This window comes from Panthera onca, chromosome D1 (genome assembly GCF_046562875.1).
Source record: "Panthera onca isolate mPanOnc1 chromosome D1, mPanOnc1 haplotype 2, whole genome shotgun sequence".
Lineage (NCBI taxonomy): Eukaryota > Metazoa > Chordata > Mammalia > Carnivora > Felidae > Panthera > Panthera onca.
This window is the reverse complement of record NC_138348.1, coordinates 6,486,827-6,495,916: the sequence shown is the minus strand read 5'-3', so window position 1 is coordinate 6,495,916 and position 9,090 is coordinate 6,486,827. Positions and strand designations below refer to the sequence as shown.

The window sequence follows — 9,090 nt, the reverse complement described above, 5'->3', positions numbered from 1 at the left end:
GCCTGTGTGTTCCTGTTTGAATGTGTGGCGTCGGGGAGTGAGGCTGGCAGACCGGAAACAGAGGCTGTGACTTGGGAGGAAAGGATTGGGGTTTGGAAAGGAGTCAAAGCCCTAGAGAGGACAATTTTGGCGGGAATGCTTCTCTGCCCTCTTCTGGCCTCTGGGGGTTTGGCTGATTTTTTTTTTTTTTTTTTTTTATTCTTGCGGGACTAGCTTTCTCTTTTTAGCCTGGGAGGAGCTAGGGCCCAGTGGGTAACATGTCTGTCCCGGGAGCCAGAGCTGCTCAGGGACGAGGGACACAGCTCCCTGCCACAGGGGTGTGTACAAGCACTTTGGGGAGTTGTGGAGGCTGCCAGAGCGTTTCTAGCCTTGACTGTGGCCGAGTGACTTTACCTCTTTTGGCTGCAGTTTCCTCCTCAGTAAAACAGGGGCTGCGAGGACCAAAAAGCTAATGCATGCAAACTGCTTGGAGCAGTGCCTGGTACAGAGCAGGTCTTTGTGCCCCTTTGCTCTTGCTGTCTGAGCCTCGGTGGCCTCATCTAAAAAATGGGTGAGGGGAGGGGGCCAGAGGCATCCCTTGTCCGGCCATTGCTTTGGTTCTAGTCTCTGAGATCATTCCCACTGCCTGACTCTGTCCGTCTTTCCAGCCTGGGGGGTTTCATGATCTGCTGGGAAGCCAATAATCAAGGGAAAATGGGTTCAGTGGGTTTCTGGGCCGGGTGCCCTCAGGTTACCCCTCAATGTCTGGGGGATGCGCGTCAGAGAAGTGGGGAGTTTCCCTCCCAGGATGAATCAGCTGTGTCCCTGCCAGGGCCCCTCCCAGAGGGCGGGAGAGGGGTGCAGTTGCCCTGCTGGGAAAATCCCCAAAACCTCGCCAAAGCCCTGGCTGAAACTTTCTCCCAACTCAGCCATTTCCTGTCTTCCCTGGTTTAGCCCCTAGCCCCGGCTGAAATCAGGGGTCCGGTAGATATTCTCTCCGTTCCCTGGCCAATCCCTCTCGAGCCTCCTCCCTGAGGTTTGGGGTTCACGGGACATGTGAATGGGAGGTGGGGAGGGGGAGTCTCCTTGCCCTCTTCTGTCATCCTTCCCATGGTTTTGTAAAAGAGAGCTGAGCACGGAGGCTTGTCCAAATTTACTCAGCCTGACCCACCCTGGGCCCGGGCTGCTTCCTTACCCCAAACAGGGCAGAATCCCCTGTCAGCCTGAGGGGGTGGGCCTTGGGGAGCCCCCGGCCTGGTAGGGAAGCAGTCCTTACCACAGGCCTGGGAGATCCTTCCTGCCCAAGTAGGCTTAGTCACTGTACTCTCTGGGCCTCAGTTTCTCTGCCAGTAAAATGGGAATCTTAGTCTTGGCCCAGTCTCTCTCTCCAGCAGTTGTGAGGCCCCGACTTGTGTGCTTTACAAATCAGATCCTAAGTCCTTGCTGGGACTTGTAGCCCCCCACCACATCAGCACTTTCTATCGTGGGGGCTCAGCGATGCATCAGGTGCTCTGGAGTTGCACGACCTGGGTTCAAATCTTGGCTCTGACACTTATGGCTTTGCAACCTGGAACCAATTACTGAACGTCTCTGGGTCTCAGTTTCCTCTTCTGAAAAATGGCAATAATGACAGAGCCAGGTGAGACTTCGATGAGACGGCGTATGGAAACACTCAGCATGGTGCCTGGCTCTCATGATGAACAGAATGAAGAAACAGGCCCAGAGACAGAGAGTGACTTCATTCAATCGCTCGTTTATTCAATAACATTTATTTGGCACTTGTGCTAGGCCAGGTCCTATGCTGGACACTGAAGATACCCTGCGGGATCAAGTGTGGCCACTGTCCTTGAGGGGCCCCAGACATACAGATGAGAGGTGGGTGGGTGTGACGGGAGCCTGTGGTGCCGATGAATGGGGAAGAAGAAATCCAAGAGGATGAGCTGGGAGGTCTGAGGTGAGTTCAGCCAGGAAAGCAGGTGAAGTTCAGGCACACCAAATGCAGGTGACAGCGTGAGCAAGGCACAAAAATGGGAAAGGCCAGCATGGATGCAAGAAAACAACAGACAGCTCAGATTTCTGGAACAAGAAGGGTGAAGCAGAGAGTGGATGAAAGGACTCCAGAGGAACCGACAGGGGCCGCATTTGCTTTGAAATTTGGATTCGGATTTTAGTTAATTTACGGAGAGGTTGCTCTGCCCAAGCACAGTGTTAGGCTCTTGGGACAGGGCTGAGACTTAGACACTGTTTCTGCTTTCGCTAAGCCCCACACTCTGGGCCTGTGGGAGACAGACATCAAGCAATTACATAAATAACCTCTCAACCCTTGCTGAACGACAGGTGTTCAAGCAGAAGGAACGGCCTGAGGCCCAGGGCTGCATGCCAGGCGGTGAAGGACGTGCCAGTTGGCTCCAGTAGGGTAAGCACAGGCAGGAAGGGGCACCTGAGGGAAGCTGGGGCTTGGCAGGGGTCTAGGTCACAGGCGCCTCAGGAGAGCGGACTCTATATTGCAGGCCAGGGGGAACCATGGAAAGACTTTGAGTAAGGGAGGGGCTTGGGCAGCTCTGCAGGGCTCTGTAGGGGGGTAGCGGGGGTCACTGGGAGGGAGTGGAACAGAGGAGGCAAGCTGCAGTGGTGTGTGGGAGAGTGGGGGGGAGGGGGAGAGAGAGAGAGAGAGAGAGAGAGAGAGAGAGAGAGAGGACAGGGCGAAGGCAGGGCCAGGAGGCTGGAGGAGAGGGGAGGAGCGTGTGAAATGCTTAGTTAGGAAAAGAGAATCAGGTGCTGCAGATACCAGTCGGGCATCTTTGTGAGACCCACGAGCGCCTGGCCGGGATCCCTGCAAGCCTCGGCCCAATTTGGTCAAGTGCAAAGCACCGCTTGTCTGAGGGGGGCAGGGCAGTGGGCTCTAAATCGGAGACCACCCAGCTCTGGGACTTCCCAGGGCTGGGGCTGAGGGGGGGGGGGGAGACTCAACCCTGGGGAAACTTGGGGTGAAGAGGAAGCTGGGGAGGGGGCTGAGCCAGCATCTCATGACTCACCACTTCCACCCCGTCAGCCCAGTGGCATCTCCGCTCCCCTGCTCCAAATTCCAATTTGGTGAGGCTGCCGAAGGCTGAGTCAGCTCCGGCACGGCACGAGAGCAGCATCCCAAGGGGCCCCTTGCCAGAAACCTTGGCTTCCAACCGAGGCCGGGGCCAGGCTCCCAGGCTCCGGGAGCCTCGGCCGAGCGGGGCGGCCCGGCAAGATCATGAGAGTGAACGTGCCTCGTGGGTTGTGAAGAGCTCGCTGTGGCCGAGGCCCTGGACAAGCGTCTGAGGAGGCGGGGGCCAGGGCGCAAGTCCGACTCTGCTCGACTCACCGCATGACCCCGAGAAAACCCCTTTTCCCTCTTGGCCTCAGTTTCCTTGACCACACAAGGGGACCAACATTTCCTTCTCAACGGGCTGTGAGAATTGTACAATGCACGTGGAAGTGCTCTGCAAACTGCCTAGTGGCCCAGGACTCTCAGGGCGGGAGAAGGGAGTACAAATGGGGAAGCTTCCACAGCTTACAGCTGTGCAGGTCGTTCACTGCTCAAGGATGTTCAACCGAGGCTGCTGAAATCTAGCCCACTGTCTGCTCCCGAGACCATATGCCCTAACCTACAATTGCCAGGACCAAGAGGATACCTTTCTCTAACTGGCACAAATACACCCTGTGGGCTAGTAGCAGTCCCTCAGACTTGGCTGGGTCAAGCCCTTAGCTTTATGGGAAACCACCAAGAAACTGATTCTGACCCTTGGGACGGAGGAGAAGCAGGACTGGCTTTGCAGAGGCTCTCAGAGAGGTTCCCGGCCTTGGCAGTGAGGTGAATCTTATCACTGGGGGCAGTTAGGGGTGCCCAGTTAGGGCAGGGAGGCAATCTCTCCCGGCCTGCCTCTCTCCAGCAACCAAAGCAGGGAAACAACCAACACAGCATTTTAAAAAACACTCAAGACACAGACCCAAACTGGGTTTTATTGAAATGCCAGGAGCAGGCACATGTCAAGGTAGCCAAGGAAGAAAGGAAGGTGGTGCAGGCTGCAGGAGATGGCAGGGAGGGGCCGGCCCCGTGTCCATGGCCCTGGCATCCCCTCTCTCTGCAAAGGGCTGAGTGGATACAGTCACCCTCTCCCCGCAACAAAATAGCATGCTCAGGCCTGCAGGGCCTTTGCCCCCTGGACTGCAAAGGCTCCAAGAGGGACCGGAAGCGCTAATTTTTCTCTCTTGTCAGGGAGGAGGAGGACAGAATGCAGGAGGAGACGGAGGTACAGCTGGACATGACGGTGGCCAAGGAAGGCTCTCCTCCTGGAAATCTGTACCCAGCCTGCAGTTCTGTATGACAGAGGGGGGGCAGCAGTGAACAGAGAGGCTGAGGGTCTGGCCCTCAGGGAGCCAGAGCCTCCAGCTGGTGGGGACTCGAGTCAGCCCTGAACAGAGGGCAAGTGTTCAAAGGGTTCGAAGATGCAGGCAGTTCCCGGTTGACCTAGTCCTCAGAGCTGGGGGGCTCAAACTCTTTGGGACAGAGAGGAGGAAGACGGGAGGATCCATCCCGAGTGTGGGAGGGGGCAGAAGGTGGTCGTCCCCACTTGGCCACACTAGGTCAGTTCCACATTGTTGGCGCGGTCCAGCACACGGGAGCCGCGGGCACTGCCCCCCAGCTGGAAACGACTCTCATAGAGAGTGGGGCACAGGTGCCAACGGTTGGCCCGATAGATGCCCAGGTAGGTGTAGACGTCAGGCTTGTAGGTGAGCAGGCACTTAATGCCCGCTGCGCGGATGGCCGCGTCCGCCTCCAGTACACCCAAGCGGTCCGTGAAGTCATCCGTGTAAACACAGATGACCTGGCGCCCACCCTCCCTGGCCCGTGGGCTCACCTTGGCCACCTGAAGCCGGCCCTCGACCACAGCCCGAGCAATGCCAGCCCAGGCATGGTCCAGCTTGAAGCCAGGTGCCAGGTGTATCAGCCACTTGCCAGAGAGCACATGATGGGTGATGGCCAGCTGGCGCAGGGTACTCGGTGTGACGGGCCGCCCGCTGGTCTGCAGAACCTCCCAGGCTGCCTGCAGGCCCTGTACATCGCCCGAGTTGGGGACGTAGCCCTGCCCGTATGCTGCAATCCAGCCCACGGGCTCGGAGTTGGGTGAGCCAGGGTCCCCGTAGCGAGTAACTTGGGATGGTGGGTACTTGGCCAGCCAGGCATCCAGCTCAGCGGCAGGTGTGGTGCGGGCATCAAACACCAGCCAGGGGTCCATGTCGGCTGCCATGGCCTCTGCGGCCAGGTGCTCGGCGGTGAAGCCATCCTCACGGCCGCCTGGAGAGTCTTCCTCCTCCATTTCTTCACCAGGCTCCATCCTGCTGTGAAGGAACCCAGTTAGGGCAGGTCCAGGACAGATCTACAACTTGCCGGACCCTAGCAGGTGCAGCCAGTGAGCTAAAACTCTGTGGCCTTGGGCAAGACCTAATGTCCTCAGTTGCCTCGTTACAGTGGACAATAACCGTTCCGGTCTCCTAGAGCTGTTGAGAAAGTAAACACCTGAGGCGGAATCAGCGCTGCAAAAAGGTTGTTGCTAATATCGTTACCGCTCTCCCCGACTTACAGCTCAGAAAACTGGAGCTCAGAGAGAAGTGACTTACCCAAGGTCACACCTGCCGTGAGTGTCAGGGCCGAAACGTGAAATCAGGTGTGGGAGCAATCAGCCCGGCTACACCACCGGGTCCTGCCAGTAACCGGTAGGAATCCCGAGCACTGGGATCTAACGGAGGGCAGCAAAGAAGCGCGCGTTTACGCAGCATGAGGCAGGCCCAGTAGGGCCAGACCTCTCAGGCGGGCACCGTCGGGCCCACTTGAAGACGAGCACAGTGATGCTCAGAAAGGGCAGTGACCGGTCCAAGGCCAACGGGGCGGTGGCCGGACAGGAACGCAGGCTTGTTAGGGGCCTACGAGAGGGCCAGCCTCCGGCCCGCCGCGCCCGCCGCCATTAGCGCCCACAGCCCGAGCCGCGCCCCCGCCCAGCCCTGCCCCCTCCCGCAGCCCCGCCGTCACCTCCGGCCTTCGCCGCGCTCGGCGCCGCTCCAGCCCCGCGCCCGGCTCCGCTCCTGCCGGGGCTCCGCGCCGCTGCCGCCGCCGCCGCCGCGCCCCGCCCCCGCCACGGCTGCCGCCGCCGCCATCTTAGCGCCCGCCGCCTCAACAACAACTTTATAGACAAGCGCAGCACGGGGCGGGGCCACCGGGCCGGTCGGCCGCGCCGCGGGGCGGGGCCCGAGAGGGGAGGGGTTGACCCCGGGGGCGGGGCCGTCGGGGAACCCGGGGCGGGGCTGGGCTTCGGGGGCGGGGCGGGGCTAACGTTCGCTCTCCCAGGCTTGGGGGCGGGCGGGAGTGGCGGTCGGGTCCGGGATCGACGCACTCCGCCCGGGAGGCTCCAAAGGGAGGGCACTCGGGTCCTGCGAGCGGCGTCCTGAACGGCGGCGCTAGGACCCCGTGGGGAGCGGCGGGGGCGGAGCAGGCGGCACCAGGACCCGGGGGAACCGCGGCAGGCGGGCGGCGAGCAGGCCCGGGGGCCGGGAAGCTGCGGGCGGCGGCGCTGGGCCCGGCGCGGCGAGAGAGGCCCTGAGATGCCGAGCAAGAAGAAGAAGTATAACGCGCGGTTCCCGCCGGTGAGCACGTGGCCGGGCCCGGGAGGAGCGGTCCCGGCTCTCGAGAGGCTCCGGCCCAAGTCCGGCCGTGGGGGCGGGCGCATCGCGGTGTTCGGGGGCACGGACGCCCCGCCCCCTTCCGTGCCCTCCTCGCGTCGGTGCCCCCCGCCCCCTTTCTCCCGGGATACCCTCTCTCGTTCCCCCCCCACCCAGCACCCCTTTCTGGGACGGAGGCGACGGGGTCCGAGCTTTGTGCTCCCTCCCCAGGCGCGGATCAAGAAGATCATGCAAACTGACGAAGAGATTGGGAAGGTGGCGGCGGCTGTGCCTGTCATCATCTGTATCCTGTCAGGGCCTGGCCAGGCTGAGGGACGTGGGGTAGGGAGGGAGCCCGGGGTCGTCTTATTTAAGCAAGGGATCCCCCACCCGTGTTCTCCTTGACGCTTCTCAGCCCGGGCGCTTGAGCTCTTCCTGGAGTCGCTGTTGAAGAAGGCCTGCCAGGTGACCCAGTCCAGAAACGCCAAGACCATGACCACATCCCACCTGTGAGTGGTCTGGGAGCTGGGAGGGCCCAGTGGGAGTTCACACACTCAGGGGAGGTGGGAGGCTGCTGGGAGACCAGCAAAGCCTCAAGCACTGGCGTGTTTGAACTGGGGTGGTGGGGAAGGGATTGGGTGGTCTACCAAGATCAGGAAGTTTAGGTAGTAGAGATGGGGTGGAGGTTTTCCAGGTTTATTCTCCTGACATACAGAGACCCTTGCTGAGGGACCAGACATCTGGGCCCTACCTGAATGCCATGTTCCCCCCACCTCTTTCAGGAAGCAGTGCATTGAGCTGGAGCAGCAGTTTGACTTCTTGAAGGACCTGGTGGCCTCTGTGCCTGACATGCAGGGAGACGGGGAAGACAACCACATGGATGGGGACAAGGGTGCCCGCAGGTGGGGAGCCGGGGCCAGGTGTCCAGGCAGGGAAGGCCAAGGCCACCAGGGTTGGGGGTGGTTGGGGGGTGGTCAGGGAGTGGTGAGGCCTCTGGGCAGATGGACTGTGCCTTCCCGAAGGGGCCGGAAGCCAGGCAGCGGTGGCCGGAAGAATGGTGGGATGGGAAGCAAAGGCAAGGACAAGAAGCTGTCGGGGACGGACTCGGAGCAGGAGGTGAGTGAGGCCCCCAGCCCTCTGCCCTACCCCGTGGTGGGAGAGAGCAGTCTTGCATCAGCCTGAGCTGGCTGGACTCCTGGGCCCATCCTCACCTGTGGTTTTTCTGTAAACTGGGGCTCTAGGGGTCAGTCTGCTGTCCCTGCCACTCCCAGGCTCTCCGGCAATGGCCTCATGCTTTTCTTGTCCCCTCTGAACCCTGTCTTGCTCCTAGGATGAGTCTGACGACACCGACACTGACGGGGAAGAGGAGACGTCACAGGCTCCACCACAGGCCAGCCACCCCCCTGCCCACTTTCAGAGGTGAGCCGCTCAGTGGCACCAGAGGGGGCTGACAGATTCCTCCAGGCTGACTTTGGCCTTCCTGTCCTCCGTGGCCACTTGGTTTTGTTGGCTGTGGCCGATTTGGGGGATGGGAAGGGAGGAACCAAGGAGGGCTTAAAGGCAGGAGACTGCTCTCAGAAGGTCCCTGCCCCCACCCACACCCCGCCGTGGTGAATGGGGCTTGAACTGGTGCTGTGTGACCTGCTCTGGGCCCTTCTCTTCTCTGAGCTTGGCTGCCTGTTGGTACAGGGAGCCGTGGGCTCCATGCTCACTGGGATAGGGTAGGGCTCAGTGGGCAGAAATGGGCCCTGGAGAGCGGCCTGATCTTTCTCTCCTGCTTTCTGCCCTGCAGCCCCCCGACACCCTTCATGCCCTTCACCTCGAGTCTGCCTCTGCCCCCGGCCCCCCCGGGCCCCTCAGCACCTGACGCAGAGGATGAAGAAGACTATGACTCCTAGCGCCCTCTGCCCCCCAGGCCACACCCCCTTTTAGCTGGTTTTAGTTGCTCTGGGGGGAGGAGAGAAGGTAGAGTTGTTCTTAAATTTATTAAACAATTAATAATAAAAGGGAACACCAGTGTCTGTCCCAGCCTATGTCCAGGGCGTTGTGGCCACCTTCCCATCCACCCACCTGCATTCCCCATGCTGAGCTGAGGCCAGAAGCGGTGGTGGGCAGGGTAGCAGAGTGAAGGGAGGGGCCAGAGCCACGATTCTGCCAGGGTAGGAGCTGGGGTGCTGACAGAAGGAAGGCGGGCAGAGTGGTGGTGTAGGGCCTAAGCCAGAGGTGCTGCTTATGCTGGGGGACGACCTGTTTCGTTTTGCTTTACGACCCCGGAAAGGTGCCTATCTTTCTTTGAGTGGCCTCTTCGTGTCTCTCTGATGGAGGCTATTCTGCCCTCCCCGGGCTGCTGCAAAGGGACAGATTGGACAAGTAATGGGAAGAGGCCTTGCACACTGTAGAAATCTGCGTCTGGTGCCACGAAGG

The 9,090-nt window shown here is 60.5% G+C and overlaps 2 protein-coding genes across 5 annotated transcripts; one reads left to right on the top strand and one right to left on the bottom strand.

The window, feature by feature from the left end:
- Positions 1 to 3,954: 3,954 nt before the first annotated feature.
- On the bottom strand, positions 3,955 to 6,223 carry CD1H11orf68 (chromosome D1 C11orf68 homolog). Of its 3 annotated transcripts, none has more exons than XM_060607276.3 (2): positions 6,041 to 6,223; positions 3,955 to 5,352 (listed from the first exon to the last, which is right to left on the bottom strand). In XM_060607276.3, exons 1-2 carry the CDS (start codon positions 6,163 to 6,165, stop codon positions 4,593 to 4,595), a joined length of 885 nt encoding a protein of 294 aa, XP_060463259.1. In that variant the 5' UTR covers positions 6,166 to 6,223; the 3' UTR covers positions 3,955 to 4,592. The 3 variants fall into 3 exon arrangements, with proteins under 3 accessions (XP_060463259.1, XP_060463260.1, XP_060463261.1); XM_060607277.3 differs by having other exon boundaries at positions 3,955 to 5,349; positions 6,041 to 6,219; XM_060607278.3 differs by lacking the exon at positions 6,041 to 6,223 and adding an exon at positions 5,632 to 6,012.
- A 137-nt stretch (positions 6,224 to 6,360) lies between these two features.
- On the top strand, positions 6,361 to 8,677 carry DRAP1 (DR1 associated protein 1). 2 transcript variants are annotated; one of them, XM_060607279.3, is made up of 7 exons: positions 6,361 to 6,651; positions 6,898 to 6,970; positions 7,082 to 7,175; positions 7,449 to 7,568; positions 7,668 to 7,782; positions 7,997 to 8,085; positions 8,459 to 8,677. In XM_060607279.3, the coding sequence occupies exons 1-7, from the start codon at positions 6,610 to 6,612 to the stop codon at positions 8,562 to 8,564; spliced, it is 639 nt and encodes a 212-aa protein (XP_060463262.1). In that variant the 5' UTR covers positions 6,361 to 6,609; the 3' UTR covers positions 8,565 to 8,677. The 2 variants fall into 2 exon arrangements, with proteins under 2 accessions (XP_060463262.1, XP_060463263.1); XM_060607280.3 differs by having other exon boundaries at positions 6,363 to 6,651; positions 7,689 to 7,782.
- The last annotated feature ends 413 nt before the right edge of the window (positions 8,678 to 9,090 follow it).

Excerpts from the sequence above, each read along its gene's own strand:
- CD1H11orf68 (XM_060607276.3), bottom strand. The coding sequence starts at position 6,165 with ATGGCGGCGGCGGCAGCCGTGGCGGGGGCGGGGCGCGGCGGCGGCGGC. Across the intron at positions 5,353-6,040 it reads GAGCGCGGCGAAGGCCGGAG|CAGGATGGAGCCTGGTGAAG; the intron begins GTGACGGCGGGG and ends GTTCCTTCACAG.
- DRAP1 (XM_060607279.3), top strand. The coding sequence starts at position 6,610 with ATGCCGAGCAAGAAGAAGAAGTATAACGCGCGGTTCCCGCCG. Across the intron at positions 6,652-6,897 it reads ATAACGCGCGGTTCCCGCCG|GCGCGGATCAAGAAGATCAT; the intron begins GTGAGCACGTGG and ends CTCCCTCCCCAG. Across the intron at positions 7,569-7,667 it reads GGGGACAAGGGTGCCCGCAG|ATGGACTGTGCCTTCCCGAA; the intron begins GTGGGGAGCCGG and ends GCCTCTGGGCAG.